General features: G+C 47.4%; 1 protein-coding gene across 3 annotated transcripts in view; it reads left to right on the forward strand.

The window, feature by feature from the left end:
- LOC140917696 (uncharacterized) overlaps positions 1-12,746 on the forward strand; it is a 57,276-nt gene extending 44,530 nt beyond the window's left edge. For all 3 annotated transcript variants that reach the window (XM_073361006.2, XM_073361009.2, XM_073361007.2), the window contains 7 exons: positions 2,495-2,683; positions 4,745-4,920; positions 5,251-5,412; positions 6,665-6,774; positions 7,782-7,971; positions 8,662-8,779; positions 9,911-12,746. In XM_073361006.2, coding sequence (XP_073217107.2) covers positions 2,495-2,683; positions 4,745-4,920; positions 5,251-5,412; positions 6,665-6,774; positions 7,782-7,971; positions 8,662-8,779; positions 9,911-11,649 — 2,684 coding nt within the window. In that variant the 3' untranslated portion in view covers positions 11,650-12,746. The remainder of the gene's footprint in view (positions 1-2,494; positions 2,684-4,744; positions 4,921-5,250; positions 5,413-6,664; positions 6,775-7,781; positions 7,972-8,661; positions 8,780-9,910) is intronic.
- Positions 12,747-18,102: the final 5,356 nt, after the last annotated feature.

Genomic DNA, 18,102 nt, shown 5'->3' on the forward strand with positions numbered 1-18,102 from the left:
ACTCAGGAAGTTATTAAAGTAAACTTTCCACTTTCCACTGCCACTACAAATAAATGAGCTCAGAATGTGTGCCTCAGAGAGGGGTGCATGGTTAGTAGATAGTGCACTGGACTGGGAGTCAGGAGAGAAGGAGGTCTGTCATAAATATAAAGGGAAGGGTAACAACCTTTATGTATGCAGTAACATAAAATCCCTCCTGGCCAGAGGTACAGAATCACTTTATCTGTAAGGGGTTAAGAAGTTCAAATAACCTGGTTGGCACCTGACCAAAAGGACAATAAGGAAAGAAGATACTTTCAAATCTTGCAGGGGGGAGAGGTTTTGTTTGTGCTTTCTTTGATGTTTCCTCTCTGGATGGAGAGAGAGACCAAGAAGGTAAAACATATCCTGAAAACATACCTGAAATCATACATTTACAATTACAGAAATTGTAAGTAAAGGCAAGGAAATGTGTTAGATTATCTTTTGTTTTAGCTTGTGATTTTTCCCTATGCTGAGAGGGAGTTTTATTCCTGTTTTTTTGTAACTTTGAAGCTGAGCCTAAAGGGGAGTCCTCTGTGTTTAAATCTTTTTATTACCCTGTAAAGTTACCTTCCATCCTGATTTTGCAGGTGTGAGTCTTTTACTTTTTCTTTAAATAAAGTTCTTCCTTTAAGAACCTGTTTGATTTTCAGTGTCCTAGGGACAAAGGGTCTGGTCGGTACTCACATTATTCTCAAGCCTCCCCAGGAAAGGGGGTGAAAGGGCTTGGGGGAATATTTTGGGGAACAAGGGACTCTAAGTGACCCTTTTCCTGAATTTTTGTCTAAATCACTTGGTGGTGGTGGCAGTACTGTTCAAGGACAAGGAAAGGATTTGTGCCTTGGGGAAGTTTTTAACCTAAGCTGGTAGAAATAAGCTTAGAGGGTCTTTCATGCGGGTCCCCACATCTGTACCCCAGAGTTCAGAGTGGGGAGGGAACCCTGACAGGGTCTATTCCCTGCTCTGCCACTGGCCAGCTGTGTGACCTTGGACAAGTCACTTTGCCTCTCTGTTTTCCCTCCCACCCTTGTCTGTCTTGTCTGTTCATGTAACACCAACAGACCCCGGTCATCAGCAGGCAGGATCAAACCTGGGGCCTCTGGAGCTAAATGCATGAACCTCAGGCCATATGGCTCTTAGCTAAGGCTGTAGAGTAGACTCATTAATCTCTCTCTAAGTGGTCTCATGCCACTTGATGGGACAGAACACCACACCCAGGAGGTTTGTGGGTTACATTTGGACTGTAAACTCTTCACAGCAGGGATTATTTCTCACTATGCATTTTGTACAGTGCCTAGCACAATGGGGCCTAATCCTAGTTGGGGCCTCTAAGCACTACTATAATTCAAATCTTAATAATGATGTGTTCCTCTGCATTCAGATTTGGGAAGGCTGAGGCATGAATGCCTAGTGAGGCCATCCAGCATACCCTTCCAAAATATCATTTTAAATCTAAGAGTTGCTGCATTGATCTTTACACTCCTGTCTGTGTTCTTAAAGGCAACGTCTCACATCCGAAAAAGCAACTGAACCTTCACTTTTATCCTTCTCCTTTTTCCTTGGATTTCTTTTCCCCTCGTGAGTGTAGAGCTCGTCTAAGTTCCCTCTAAGCTGCGAGGCCACGCAGCAGCCTATTAAGCCCCGTGCAGGTACTCAGGGCTGTGGTGAGGAGAGATGCCTCTCCCCCAGCCCCGGACCTGCTGCAGCGGGGAGAGGTGCCCCTCCCACAGCCCCAACCCAACCCAGCCCCGCCCCAGAGCTCCTGGGGGAGAGGCACCTCTCCACCCCAACACAGGTGCTGCTGTGGGGAGAAAGTGCTTGGGGGAGTCCTCTCTCCCTGCTATACTCCCAGAGCAGCCAGCACCCCAAACCCCTCATCCCTGGCCCCACCCCAGAGCCTGCACCCCCAGCCGGAGCCCTCACCTCCCCGTACCTCAGCCCTCTGCTCCAGCTCTGAGCCCTCTCCACACTCCGAACCCCTCGGCCCCACCCCCACCACATGAATTTTGTTATGTGCACCAATATGAAGATGATGTGTGACACATCACCTCCATATTGGTGCACATAACAAAATTCATTCTCCACATGCGTGGGAAAAATTAGAGAGAACACTGGTGCTCGTGCAAGGTTCTAGGCTGAAACCCTCTTCAGTCAAAGTTTTCTCTTTAGCCCAGAGCATATGCAGCATTGGCACAGCAGAGCAGGCTTCCCCAAATCTTTGCCACTGAGCAGTGCACCTCACCTCTGACCTAGAGGAAAGCATATCAGGGAGTAATAGGAGGGCTCTGTCTCCATGGCCCATTCAGTCCTTGGGCTCTCTGATGGGATTGCCACCAACTCACTGCTGTGGAAGTTGTGAGATGTGGATGTCTGACCACTACAAACCAAACCGGGTTCCCTAATTGCTTTCACAGCGTGAAAATCATGAGTTCTGCATCCTCACCTGGTCTTTCTGTGGCTCTTGTCTCAACAGGTCATGAGCATCCTTTCAGCATCATACTGAGCTGCCTCCGAGAGACTGTTGACCAGCACCATGGAACCAACAACAACACACTCCTAGCTGATGGGACAGAGGCTTCCCTCCTGGATCAGCTTCCCAAGGACAAGCAGTGTCAGTTCATCCTGAAACCCAGGCCCCAAGCTCCAAGGCAGCTGAGGAGAGGTGAGAGTCCAGATGATACCGTCTGTCCCTTCAAAGAACTTGGGAGCTCTCCCTGTGACAGTTGCTGACTTTCTGTTGCATTGTGTTTTTATTTTAGATAGACACACTCAGCTTGAATACATCCGCAGTGAAAGGAGGGTTGATTTTGTCCCTTTATAAATCAGAGTCTGTTCCTGCTCCCACTGAACATACATTGACTTCAGGGGTAGCAGGACTTCACCCTTAACCGTTACTTTGGCTCTCATTACCAAATTTTAGGTGTTTGATTAGCATTCAACAGAAAGTTACGATCCCCTTGGATGAATTGCTATGCGCCACACACAGCATCACCAAAAAGACCATATTTAGCTCTCTGACCGGGTCTTCCCAAGAAGCATAGGAGACATGTTGTTTCTGAGGTCTTTGTTTCTTGACTGGCTAATGGTTTACTGATGCCTTGAACTCACCATGTAATAACATCCATGCTAGAGCCATTCAAATGATACAAGAATTATCCATGACAAATGTATTTGCCAATTGATGAAAAATGCGCCATTAGTTTCTCTGATGAATATTATTTGACCCTCTGTAGAGCTGCACACATAATAAAAAAGATGATTCACAGATAACTTATTCACGAAGAGATAGAAGAAGTTCATCACTCAGGGCTGAATGCACAAAAGAAGTTATGTGCCGAAGTCCGTGTTTTAGGCACCTAAGTCCCAGTTTCAGGTTCACTGTGATGAACAAAACTCCTGCTGAACCCTGAAAGTACCTAAACTCACTTAGCACCTAAGTTTTTGCACTAAAGTTCCCGAGGTGCCTATATTTCTCACTCTGGGCACGTGCATGGCTGCCTGCCTGTGGGCATTCAGGGGCCTATCTCCCAACTAAGTCCTGGAGTGGTTCCCAAAACAAGGGAAGAAAGGCACTTGCCAGCCTAACTCGCCTGATCTGACAGGTGTGCTCAGAAGCTGCCTACCGGATCCGTCCCCTGTAGGTGAGCTTACATGAAGCAGCAGCCCCTCCCCACCCCGTAACATTATTAACCCTCAGTGCAACAGCTTCAACTTGAGAGACTGGGGGACTCCCTATAACTGTAAAATATCCGACAGCCCAGTGGATAGGGCACTCACCTGAGAGGTGGCAGATCCCTCTTCAAAGAGGGGAACTTGGAACTGTTGGTCTCCCGCATCCCAGGGGAGTACCCTAACCACTGGGCTCCTTCTCCCCCCCACCCACTTGTTGCTAAGATAGTGCAGGCTTCCTAAATCAAAAGGGGGTTCCCAGCTAAGACTCACAAACAGAGTTAGGTGCCCCCCTGCAGCTTGGACTTAAGCACCTATCTCTTAGAAAGGGGTGGAGATTAGCACCCACCCACCCCCACCATTGGCTCCCCACCTAGCCTACTGGCTTTTGTGACTTGCATTCTAAGGGGGCGAGCTCTCCCCATTCATTGTATAGGAGCCTACACACCTAACTCGGGCTTTGTGAATAGTAGTGATTTTTTTCCAGGCCCCTAAAAGTGACGCGTTGTGGCACACAGAATCACAGCGCCTAACTCCTAACTTCAGCCCTCAAAGTGCTAGGGAATATGCCCATCCAACTCTAAGCCACTCGCTGCACTGCAGTAAGGAGACGCATGACTGAATGGTGTCCCCAGCATTAAGGCTGCCCAGCCCTTCTTCACAGCAGATAAATGACTTTTATTATTGTTGTTGTTATTATTATTATTTTATTATGACTAACATTTATTACGGTAGTGCCGAAGGGCCAGCCAAGAATGGGCCCCCAGCGTGCTAGACGCTGTACAAACACTTTGTGCGATGGCATGTTTGTGAACTATTTGCTCCTGTGGCTTTTCACTAGGAGACTGACCTTACTCTGCAGACTGGATTTAAGAGACTTCTCCCAGTCAAGACTCCCATATATTTCCAGTCCATGACATAGGAATTTTGACATTCTATTTCACTGTAATAGATATAAACCCATCTGCATAACTTTGACCCCCCACCCCATGGCTAATGCACAGTCCTTGCACAATGAGCACACTGTAACGCAAGGGGCTTTTGGCTATTTCAGAATCCTTGCAGAAACATACCAAGAGGAAGAAATCCTTGATTGACTGGGCTTTGCGACGGACTTCCAGCACCCCCACGGGCAGCCCAACATCACATTCTCCACCCACCCCACGGAAACTCTTTGGCCTGTCTTTGTCCTCTGTGTGTCCCGACGGAATCCTCCCCAAGCCGATTATGGTAAGATGGGGTTTATGTCATGAATCCCAGCATAAGTTTGAATAGATCATCTATCCATTCACCTCTGTATTAGTCCCCTGTGGTATCTCTGAGGCTCCTGTCACCCAGGTGTGTATGGGCAGGAGAAAGAGTAGTACTCTCCTGTGCTATAACATTGATTCAGTACTCATTCAAAATCATGAACGAAAGCATCCCCTACAGAGTCACCCATATGACTTCCTGTACCATCTAGGTTTCCTCGAGAATCTCCTATCTAATGCTGACCAGCCTTAGCCCTGGTTCAGATGATAAACCCTTCTAAATCTATCTCGGGGCTGGGCTTTCTCCTAGGATATGCTGCTTCTGCTGTACCATGAAGGTCCCTCCACAAGAGGCATTTTCAGGCGCTCAGCCAATGCCAAGATATGCAAGGAACTGAAAGAGAAATTGAACTCTGGAGATGATGTCCAGATGGATGGCGAGTCAGTCTTTGTGGCTGCAGCAGTCATCACTGTAAGTTACTCCAAGCAATACTGCCCTCTGGGCTAAAATCTACCCTAACACAGCACTTTGCATTCAGTGAGGGGAGTAACATGATCCCACCAGCCAGGGGAAAGCATTTTTAATTGGGCACATTCTTCATACCCTGCCCCTATCTCATGGCTGGGTACATGTAAGAGAGGAGACATGTCCCTGCATGCGTGGAGATTTTCTGCTTTAACTGTCTTTAACATGCAGAAAGGAATATTGGCCCTCAGGCCAGTATCCCTTTTTGTACCTTCTAATGCAAAACTACAACAGAACCTCAGGCAGCAAGGGGTTAAACAGATTAGGGCTGTGTCTGCACTGCAGAGTTAACTTGAATTACCTGCATTCAAGTTATTCCCACCAAGTTAGCTTAGCTCAAGTGCTAGCAGCCACACTGCAGTATAACATTCGAGCTGCTGTGTCCACACTGGCACGGCATTCATTGGTGTATTCGCTAGGACTTTGGGGAGTTCTTTGTGCTACAGCAAGTGGAGCTGCTCTGTGAATTATTTCCCAGTGAATTGTGGAAGAACTTGTGGGAAGGCACTGGAGGACTAGTAGCACTTGAGTGAAGCTTACCTGTGTCCACACTACACAGTGGTTGTGTTAGCAGCTGATGAGTTGTGCTAATTCAAGCTTTACACTCTACTTTCTGATGGGCCAGCCAGCTCGCATGAAAAGCACCACTGCACTTGAGTTAAGGCTGGTTGAGTGTGGATGGGACTTGAGCTGGGGCAACACTCAAGTTATAACTTAACTTAAATGAGATGAGAACAGTTCACGTCTGCACTTGAAATGTGTTCCCAGTTCTCCACTTGTTGGCCAGCCTACAGGGTAGAAATCTCCCCAGGTCACTGTTTGCTTGAATGGGGATTCAGACTGATTCCAATTCAAGCCATATATTGAGCTGTGGAATAGTATCCCAAGGGAAGTGGTAGAAACCCCATTGTTTGGACATTTAAATCTGGACTAGGCAAAGCCCTGGCAAATGTACAGTACTATGGGGAATAATCCAGCTCTAGCCAATGGATGGATTAGACGGTCCTTTTCCTTCTAAGACACACAGACCAAGTCTGTTTGCAGTGCTACATGCCATGGGGAGCAGGGAGGCCTTGTGGGAATTGATTTGTGTCACGTTTCATTTTATCTTATGTTTAATTTAAATGAACATTTATGCGTCATGAAACAAATGATTCAAAACTGACCAGAATGCTCTGCATATATATATTTAATTCAGGATTTTCTACGAAATATACCTGATAGTGTTCTATCCTCAGACATGCACGGGCTGTGGATGGAAGCTGTGGACACAGTAAATCGAGGGCATAAGACTGAAGCCATCAAAAGGTATGTAAATGTCCCACTGTGTCTCTCTTGAGGAGGCATGTATCATTTCCACCTGCACAGCATAGTTACCGTGTTCTAAAAGACTCCTCATATTGCTGTAGGCCAGCTCACTGCTCTTGAGCCACTGGCTGCTGATGGGTATGCATGCCAGTTGCTAGCAGAGTTGGTCAGAACTTTTTCATCAAAACAATTTTTTAGTGAAAGATGTTGACATTTTTGACAAAATTGTTCATGAGACTTTTTTTTTCTTTACCAAACCTCCGCCCTGGCCCCTACCAAAAAAAGTCTTTTCTGATTACCAGCTGTAATTACTAGAATTCAAGCAAAGAAAGGACAGTGATTTGGATTTCAGTGGTACTATTGGATATAAATGGAATTAGATGCTTAACTTTGGTGGTTCTTTCTCGCATGAACAAAGTTAAAACGATAGCCACATCAGTGTGATAGTCAGGAAGGAGCAGTCTGCCAGACATAGTATCAGGGACCTGATGAGGTCATTTACCTGCCTCAGACTGGCACATTGAGCAGGACTTGTCCATTAGCATCACATGGGCATAACCCATATGACAAATCTCTTCCTGTACCTAGCTCAGTACAGGGTTTTTTTAAAACGGTAAGAGTTTGGCTGGTCCTCCTTCCCCTCAGATCTTTGTACCGTAGGTCCTAGCAAAGTGCATCACTGACCGTGCTGCTGGCATTGGTCTGTATGTGTGTCCTCCAGGCATTCTAGCATCTGCTGAGGCACTATGGACTAAAGTCCAAATTTTCCCAGAATGCATTAGGCAGCATGGTAGGTGTGAATGCACAAACATGATAGGGACATAACTGTGTGGTGAACATAACTCAAACCTATTTGTTGTAGAGGGGTCAGATGAGAGTGTCAAAAACAGGTTACAAAAACGCCATTGTACCTGTAATATAGGCAGGGCTTTTGAAAGTCAATTGTCATTTTTGGGGACCAGGTTTTACAAGCTCCTTGTTTTGCTTTGTTTCTTTTCCCTGGGCAGTTTGGTGAAGCAGCTCCCAGAAGCCAACCTCATTTTACTCAGACACCTGTTTGGAGTCCTGCATCATATTGAGCAGAATTCAGAGGAGAATCAGATGAATGCATTTAACCTGGCTCTTTGCATAGCTCCCAACATGCTATGGCTTCCTAGCCCCACTGGGCCTGAAGAGGAAAGCAGGTCTACAAAGAAGGTAAATACTCTTGGTGGGATTCTGCCCGTGATTTTCTTCCCCTCTTCCCATCTCCTATGTCATGTTCCTCTGCAGCCTACAAAGGAAATATAAAGTGTTAAACTACTTTAGGTAAGTAGCCTTTTTTGCTTCAACACCACCACCCTGTGCATATTGCTGTGGGGTGACTTGGCCACCGAGGTTCTCCAGGGATGGAGGCACCAAAAGAAGTCATGATCTGCTCTAACAAATGGACTTCCCTGCTGGACATCTTGTGCTGGGAGTGGCTAGGAGGGCATTTAGCATTCCATTAGAAGGGAGGAAACTGCCTCTCCATCTGAAATATCTAATAATGGTGGCACCATCCTGCAGAGAGGAACAAATCTAACATCATGACACATCTCCCCAGAGGCAGAATATTGCCTGTGATATGATGACAATAATAATTAGGACCACAGGATTTGCTGTATCAGCTCACACTATTGGTCCATTTACTCCAGCTTCTTGCCTCCGGCTATGGCTAATACACAAGCATCAAAGCTAGAAAGCTTTCTAGCTTTCTGAGCCAAAGAGACGCTTCAGAATTAAGTGTTGCATTTGTCCAGAGAAAGGCATCATCACATTGTCTCCCTGGGCTATTTTGTCTTGGAGGATAATAAAGGTGGATATATTTTCCCCAAACTGACCCCAGTGTTTCCTCTCCTTCGGCAGGTGGCCATGTTAGTGCAGTTCCTGATTGAAAACTCAGCGGAAATTTTTGGAGGTGACATCACTTCGCTGTTTCAAAGACCAGACAAACAAAAATCCAAAAGCTCTGAGGATTTCCTGGGTAAGGCTGTGGAACCTCCCCAGAGATGTCCGGTCACTCACAACCGCTGTCAAATGCCTCTTACAAAGAAAATTACAATTCCCACACTCCTCGTCCAGGGGAAACTAGAAGAGAGGACTCGATCATAGCCAGTTCTTTCCCCTTACTTCCTGCATATGTTTTGATGAGGGCATTGAAAGATGCAGGCACAGCACCCACAGATACGCATCCCTATTTGGCTGGTTTCAGAGTAACAGCCGTGTTAGTCTGTATTCGCAAAAAGAAAAGGAGTACTTGTGGCACCTTAGAGACTAACCAATTTATTTGAGCATGAGCTTTCGTGAGCTACAGCTCACTTCATCGGATGCATACCGTGGAAACTGCTGGCTTTCCCCTTCTCCATTACCCCACTATCGTTTCCAGCTGCTCCAAGTTTGACAGACAGACAATTTGCCTCAGAATTCGTGGAGCAAGCACCATTTCCCAATGGCCTTTTTTTTTTTAAGTGGAACAGTTTAAACCAATTTTCTAAAATTAGACTTGGTAGGTCGGAATTTAAAGGGATCCACGTGCCTCTACTGAATACACACAGACTGTGGTCTAATGATGAGAGCCTGAGTCTCGTGAGCCAGGACTTTGGGGTTCCATTTCCACTTCTGCCACAGACTTGCTGTGTAGCCTTGAGAAAGTCATTTCCCCCACTCCATGCCTCAGTTTCCCCAACTGTAAAACACGGTGGATAATTCTCCTTCTGCCTCGCAGAAGTCTGGTGAGAATTAAGTAATTAACATTCATAAAGCACTTGAAGATCTGCAAAGGGAAGGTACTCTGTTGTTTCAGTTATAGAATATGACTGCACTTTGAGCTGGAAGGGGGTGAGAATCTGAGATGCTGGACACACACTCAGGACAGCTAGCCTTTCCTTCCACTTGCACCACCACAGCTACCCTCTATTTTTAGCGCACTAGCTTGATCAGAGCTAGCATGGGTTTGTCTCCTCAAGCTGGGTATCGCCTCCATCTCAAAGTGCAAACATACCCTTTGGTACCTAGTTGATAGGCACTTTGGCAGGTAGATAGGAACACAGATAATTATGTGCATTTCTGTAGAATTGCAGAGTTAATTTGCATTCTCTCTGAATGTCTTCCCCAGGTATTGGCATGGCTCAGCACAACGATTCCTCTGATGAGATGGAGTTTGCTGCCTGTGACCAGGAAAGACCAAAGCATCATCACGTGCCTCAAGCCGTCTCCATGTTTGACTCGTCCTGTGGTTTGTTACTTGAAGAGGAGCAGGAAGACTGGGATCTGTTTAGTGAGATCACTGCCTGCTACCAAAGCAAAACCAAGAAGAACGCCAGCGCAGACAGTTATGACCTCCTAGAGGAAGAGGGCTCCTTCTGCTCCATTGACTCCATACGTTCACTGAGTCCTGCAAGGGATCGGTGCTCTTCTGAGCCCAGTGTCTGCCTCAGCTCTCAGCTCCCCACCCAGTGCCATGAGCCGGTGGCCCGCCAGTCCAGCTGTGATGCCACCATCATGCATAGTCACACTGATTACATCCAGAGGCTCAAGCAGCTGCAGCTGGAGAGCCAGAAGCTGATTGATGAAGGCCTGAGCCCTGGGCTGAATAAGACCAGGCAGAATTTCTGGCAATCACCTCAGACCAGCTCTAGGGTGAAGAAACTCAGCTTTCAGAAAACCAGCCTGTCCAACAGGTCCAGCTTCTCCAGTCTTTCCTCGACCACCACTTCCCCTTCAGCCTCCTCACTAAGCTCCTTAGACAGCGCTTTCTCCTACTGCTCTGAGTCCTCAGCCTTCAGCCCCACAGATGTCTCCTCCCTGCCTTTCATGTTTGGCACCTCCACCCGACTCCATGCCTTGTCTCCAAAGACAGCAAAGAGGTCCCTGAAAGAATGGAAAAAGCCCTTGACATCTCCCTTGCCCTTGAACCCTGGTGACTTGGACTCATGGAGCAAGTATGAGCAGAGGGACATGGGGAGCAGTCATAGCATTGGGGAAGTGAAGGGCTTTGCGCCCATCAATGGGGCAGCCATGGGAAGCCTGTTAAATGAGAGTGACTGGGAGGAAGAGGAAAAACAAGCGAGATGTGCCAGGAGCTCTGGACAAGCTCTTGGAAACCAATGTTATTTCAAGGAGTCTGAATGTAAAACAGACTCCCCCACTTATATCCCAGCCCATGAGAGCTCGTCAGCGATTGGCCAGCAAGGGCCCAGGGAGAAATCAGTTAAACACATTGAGATAAAAGGCCCAGAGGTTTCCCTTCCCAGGCAGGAAAGCCTGAAGTGCACCAAGATAACCTTTTACATGGCTCCAAATAAAGGAAACCCACAGAGGTCTCCAGTGGAACAGGAGGATGAGGGTTTCTCAGTGAGCGTCCATAGCACCAAATCGAACAGCAGCAGTGACCAAAACACGTCCAAGAGCCAACAAACAGTAAGAGTCCATATACCCCAGACAGTGTTCTATGGGCAGAACACCCCTTTGGTGCTGCAGTCTGTCTCCAGGAGATACCATCACGAAGCAACGCGCCAGCAGCTGCAGGTGGAGTGCAAAGAGACTGCCCAAAGCATTCCCCCTGCAGAGGGGCTGACGGACGATGCTCAGCAAGTGGCATCTGCCAAAAGCCACAGGAAGAGCATCAACGCCTTCAGCCACACCATCCGTATCATCCTCCCAGCCTCCATCCGCAACACCGTCAGGGAATACTTCAAGCACGACGAGGCTAAGAACTGCCATGCAGCGGATGCAGAAGCTGTGGAGAGCGAACTCATCCGGGGCAGAGTGGAGTGGCTCAAAAGCCAACCACACACAGATGCATCTCCAGAGGAGTGCAAAACAGTGGCATTTGCAGAAGAGACATTTGTCTAGGAGAGGAGAGAGAGGGAACTGTGATTGTTTTTTATCCAGCGTGCTGGGAAAATGTCTGTAAGATACGAGTGAGGTGTGAAGAATCTAACAGTCTGTGTGGGTCAATAAGTGTGACGTGATGCTAATGTGTAATTAATATTTGGGTTTGGGGGTTTTTAATTCTTTGCTACCTTTTTTCTACAAAAGGTACTTAACTGACCAGTGCCCAGTGGGCTGAATCCTCCCCTAGAGTTTTAAATTAGCTGAATTGTACAGAGACCTTCATCTGAATTTCAAGTTCTCCTGATTGTTTTGCCTCAAGTCATAGGTGTGGGTGGGTGAGTGAGGGGCTTGGACAGCAAACCTATCTTACATTTCATAAAAAACTCATGGTGGATCCTTAACAGTGGAGCAAAGCTTTGAGTCACCCTGCAAATTTTTAAAGTTTGCACAAAACTCCACAATGTTGTTAATTTTTTGTCACCGGTTTTTATTGAAATCCAAAATATGCTGCTTCACCCCTAACTCAAAATGCACAGCTAGTTCTTCTTTCTCTAACCTCCTTGCCCCCCCCCCCATAGTTTGGCTTAGAATTGAAGGGTTTTCTTTGTTGACTGAGGCTGGGATTTCAAAGACACCTAAGGGAGTCAGTTGCCCAATTCCCATTGAGTTAAAGGATTAGGTACCTTGAAAATTGCAATGTCGATCTGTTGTAGTGGATCCACTTTCTCTTCTTCTGGCTTCCCCCAACAAGTATTTAGTGCAGATCCTCAGCTTGTGTAAATGGTTGTGGCCCCACTGTCTTCAATGGAACTACAGTAAAACCTCAGAGTTACGAACCCCTGGGGAATGGAGGTTGTTTGTAACTCTGAAATGTTTGTAACTCTGAACAAAATGTTATGGTTGTTCTTTCAAAAACTTGCAACTGAACATTGACTTAATACAGTTTTGAAACTTTACTACGCAGAAGAAAAATGCTGCTTTTAACCATCTTAATTTAAATGAAACAAGCACAGAAACAGTTTCTGTACTTTCTCAAATCTTTTTAAACTTTCCCTTTATTTGTTTAGTAGTTTATGTTTAATACAGTACAGTACTGTATTTGCCTTTTTTTTTTTTCTTTGCTGCTGCTTGATTGCGTACTTTTGGTTCCAAATGAGATGTGTGGTTGACTGGTCAGTTTGTAACTCTGATGTTCGTAATTCTGAGGTTCTACTGTATGACAATTTACATTTGGGGGGGGTCTTATCCTTGGTTCGTCTCAGTGAGTGGCTGGGCCTATATAAGTCTCTTGGAGGAAATAATTATTTCCTGGGGACTTTAACTGATGGTGAAATTTCGAGAACTCCCTTCTCAGGTATAGAGGCAGTGAATGTGGGGATCCTCATTAAATCCTTGACCATTCTTATGAGGAATTGAGTACGGTTTGGTTTTGGCATGATGTCCAAGGAGTTGTGGAAGTAGTTGAGAAGTGTTGCCGAGTGGATACTGAAGTAAGGTCCTCTCTGGCCAGAAAGCTGTCATGCAGTCCAATTACTGCACTACATATGGCTGAGAGAACAGCAGCTGTTACACAGATACAGCTTCCCCCGAGTAGTGATTAAGTCCCACTCAGTGAAGTGCATCCACCAATGTGTCGACTGACTGCAGCATGTCTGGATCTGGGGAGAAGTACAAATGATGTGAGTTTTAGAGAGGATTTAATAATGAAGCTGCCAGTGATTCACCAGGACAGGAAACTTGAAAACATAGCCTCAGAGCATCTGAACCACGGCATTCAATGAGCCTGTCCTGAAATCCTCAGCTAGGTCAGACCCACTCAAACTTGTTTAGAAGTTAATGATGCTGATGCCTTAGTTTGATAGGGGGTAGGAATTGCAGGTTTCTATAGATGGGAAAAGTCACAAAGGTTAAAGGTTTTTGGATGTTTGGTTTGAATGTTTTGCAGGAGTTTCCAAAGCTGGTCCCCACACTGCCACACCCATCTTGTTAAAGTGAAAGTAGAGAGGACAGAGAAGAGAATAGCAGAGCCCAAGGAATTTGTGCATTTCTATTCACTGCTTTAGGGCCTGATCCTTCACAGTGCTAAGTGGTTCCTACAAGCTGCTGAGCACTTTCCTTTTCCACTGCTGGAGCTGCTCAGCACCTCCCAGGACTGGACCCTAATGCAGAGGGAGGTAATGTCTAACCAGTACAAATCACCATCACTGCTCCCATCAATGCCCCTGGAAATCACCAGGGAAGAAGCTTGTCCCGTGCTCTTTGGCTTTTCCTGGTAAATTACATGTCATCAGAGGAGAAGAGAGCACAATAGCCCATTTTCAGGGTGTACTGAGCTCAGTTGGGTACGTGCAGCTTTTGACAGAATCTGTGGCTCCTTTTATTCCTGGTTCACCTTGATGGCCTTTGCCTGATGAAAGATGTATATAATTGTACTACAAAACACCCACGATCGTTTCCCTCACACATGCTCACTGGAGAGTTGTTCACCTTCTTTTCCCACGCTATGGTTGTAATTATTTCAATAAAAGAAACACAGCTTTGTTTGTCCTTTAATGCCTGGCACATGCCTCGTGTTTCCTTGTTTCTAGTTCTACAGTAGTTACTGCTGAGTAGTGGTGCTGGATCGACAGCCCTGGGGTTGATGTCTTCTCTTGCTCCAGAGTCCATATATGGTCTGCGCAGCAGCAATAAAAACTTCACAGACACACAAACACCGAGCCCAGCCCAGCGAGCTGGAAGGCTCCTCCTCCAGGAGTTATGTTGCATCCGTTGTATGCCCATTCTAGCTATCTAGTTACTTCTATAGCGTTTAGCACTCTTACTACCTTAATTCCAATCCGAGGAATGGACAGACTGGAAAAAGGGCCAAGCATCATGCCAACTCTTCAGTTGGAGCCTACACTTGGCTATGTGACATCTGTTTGTGGCCTTGCTCCTCGCAGCTCTGACTATCTCGCCACAAGAGAAGAGACAAAATGTTGCGATGTCATTGTTGGTTATGACAGGCAGCCATACAATCTGAGCTCCTTCCCAACATTAATGCATTTATCCTCACACTATACCTGGGACATAGGGAGGCTCGTTTTACAGATGGGAAATAGAGAGTCAGTGACTTGCCCAAGGTCACTGACTCTCCTTCCTTCCTTCCAGCCCTTGGCCTCTCCGTTGAGAAAGGTATCAGTTGTGTGTTTGTGCTGTGGATATTTGGTCACTAGTATCTGGACTAAGACCTATCATTTCATTTCAAAGCGCTCATTGAATCACTATGAGATGACTGCAGCTTTAGGTCACTTCGGCTCTAGCGTAGATTTCAGTCAGGCCGCTAAAGCTCTGAAGCCCAATTGTCTGAGCCATCCAGTATGCTTCAGTTTTATTTTGTAACTGTCACAATTGGGCCAGATTCAGCCCTGATAACGAGGCCGTTACACCAGGGAAGAAGTTGGCCATTTTGATTGCTGTGAAGCTGTCATGACCCCTCTCACAAAATTACTTTTCACTGACTTGTGAAAGCAATCAGAACTATTCAGCTAGTCTGACTTTAGCACTTGACTTTAATCATCATAGACACTCTGTTTGTTATTCTTTGTGAAGGCTGCACTTTAAGCCCAAGAGCTATTGATATTTGTGTAGAATGGCACAATTTTGGCAGCAGTTGTTCATTTCCACTGCTGATGATTGAGGAAAACAGTTCCTCTTGGCACTTACCCTGGAAGGAATTGGGAATAGCTAACTTGCTGAAAAAAGTTTAGCAGAACAAGTGTATTATTGCAATGCAATAAAAGTATTGCTATAAGATGAACTGCATTTCTGCGGTGGCTATAGAGAAACTTGCAGAAGCTACAGTGAAATGAGTCAGCCCTTGTTGAAGTGTCCTAAGTTCCCCTTTCACAGCAGGTGTAAAAATTGAGAGCAAAGTTAATCTTTATTTGGAGGATCAGAAGTTAATCTGTACTCCAAACAGTTTAATGAATAGTAAATGGGTCTAGTGGCTGAGCTGTTCGCAGTCCAAACAAGGAGTTTTGGCAGAATCTCTCAATCCAGGGCCTTGGCCAAATGCAGAGCAAAAGCTTTCAATCACATAAAGACACTAAGAATAATTCTTGCTGGCACTTCAGCAAGTTTAAAGAGCTAGCGTCAAGCTCAGGAGGCGCAAAATAGGCCCTTTGCTCTCCTGACCTAGGAATGTCAGGTCTGGGTGTTTCTCCCTGTATATTTTTTCCAAACAAAGACTTAGGGGGAGGGCAGGCGGGGGGGAATGGGGGGTGAGATAGGAGAAAAACTTTCAATAGCTCAGTCCTGTGAAGCAACCCTATAATAACAACCCAGTATGCACCAACCCGGTTTGCACATGTAATCCTACCAGAGACCACCATATGCAGCCCTACGCTGTGAACATCTCTCTATGCTGCCCTGCTCATGTAAGAACTGTATAATGACAACCATGCATGTGCAGGCCCATAAGTAACAAGATCGTGTGTGTATGCTCTTCACATTAGTGGATATCTCTGGTTGCAGGAAGAGAGGCATTCAGCACAATGGGAGGGGACTGACGGTGGGAAAGGATTTGCCTCCTTATCTCTGGTGTCTTAACCCTGAAGTTTTTAATATTTTCTCCTTCATAGTAGTGGAGAGCGCAGCTGTTTGTGGTCTGGGGACCCAACGGCCCCTGAACCATGGCCAGGACATGTTGTGGGGGGAGGAGTGGGAGTGTGTGGCGCGGGCCAAGTGGCCTTTATTCTCCCGAGCCATGGCTGTGGGGATTGCAGTGGGGTGTGATGCCTCCTCTCTCCCAATCCTGATCCCTTTATGACTGTGACTTTTGAACTCGTGTGACCTGTTCGCTATTTTGAGGTCCCTCATTTCTCCTCACTGAGCTGCTGTCAAGGAAACAAACTCTTTTAGTGTAAACACCCCTGAGGGCCTACAGCCTTTTCCTTTTCCAGCCTACATAAACAATTTTGTACTTGCTGCTTAGCCAGAAATTACCCATGCTGAGTTAAGGCAACCAACCCTCTCTCCTCCCCTCTCTTCCACCCCAGCCCCGCCACCCATTAGCCTCTGCCAGTTTCACAAGGTTCAACAAAGTCAGAGGCAGCTCGGAGGTCAAGCGTCCACTAAAGCTCCCCTTTAGGGTGGATCACACAGCCCCCATCTTATCCTGTGTTAGAGTTTTAGTGGATTTCCCTCTTGCTGAGGGAAAAACGGTTTGTGGTCACCACAAAGCTTCTGAGAGGCATGCTTGAAAGGCGGGAACATGCTGACCCACAGAGATGACTCATATTTGCACTAACTCTGTCCTTGGCTAACATAAACAGGGTGATACCATCAGCCCCCTCCACATCCACCCTTCCGCCACTAGTCAGCAGCGCGCATTTGTGGTCACTTTGTAAAGCTCCTACTTTGACAGGCCACAGCAGACCAAGAGATATTATGGCCATGCTTGCAACATTTGCATTTCTTTTAGGGTTGCCAGTTGTCCAGTTTTCAACTGGACCTTCCAGTCAAAAAGGGACCCTGGCAGCTCTGGTCAGCACAGCTGACTGGGCCACTGAAAGTCCAATTGGCTGCAGCAGCGCTAAGGCAGGCTCCATGCGGCTCCTGAGAAGTGGCGGCATGGCCGGCTCCTAGGCAGAAGGGCAGCCTGGGGAGGGAGTCTCTGTGCCCTGCCCCCACCCACCGGCACCACCCTAAGCAGGCTCTGCAGCACCCATTGGCCTGGAAACCATGGTGGGTGCAAATCTGGGGCACCACGGCTAATGGGAGCTGCGGAGATGGCACCCCTCTGCCTAGGAGCCAGACAGGCTGCTGCTTTCTCTGTCCCCAGGAAATGCTGGGCAGCGCTGGTGCAGCTGCTATTTAAGGGGCCTCCTGAGGTCAGCGCCTCCTGGAGCGCCCGTGAACTGCACCAGCCAGAGCCACCCAGAGCCCACACCCCAACCCCCTGGCCCAGCCCTGAGCCCCGCTCGCACTCCCAACCCCCTGCCCCAGCCCTGCACCCCCCCACACACTCCAAACCCCTTGGCCCCAGCCCAGAGCCCCCTCCTGAACCCCAAACCCCTCACCTCCAACCCCTGCAGCCCGAAGCCCTTACTCCCATCCCCAACCCTCTCACCCAGCTCCTGCACTCACCCAGCACTGGGGTCCAGCCAGGAGACTGAGAGGAGCACGGGCTGGGGCCAGGGGGTGGCAAGGAGCCCGCGGCCAGCCGGTGGGCAGGCTGAGAGGAGCAAGTGGTGGGCAGAGGGAGCCAGCGGGGTCTTGGGATCAGTGCAAGCAGAGCAGGCCAGGGACCCTTCTGAGCATGGGCCTGGCTCCATGGAGCCATTGTAATCCCAGCACTGCCCAGGAGATCCAGGCTCTGAGACTTGCTGCTATCGAGTCTTTCTTTTATTCTGCAGTGTAAACATACAGCCATGAGTACCACCAGCACCGTAGGCAAAAGTCCTTTGTACTTGGGCCTTTCCAGGAGCA

Source organism: Lepidochelys kempii, chromosome 9 (genome assembly GCF_965140285.1).
Source record: "Lepidochelys kempii isolate rLepKem1 chromosome 9, rLepKem1.hap1, whole genome shotgun sequence".
NCBI classification, from domain to species: domain Eukaryota; kingdom Metazoa; phylum Chordata; order Testudines; family Cheloniidae; genus Lepidochelys; species Lepidochelys kempii.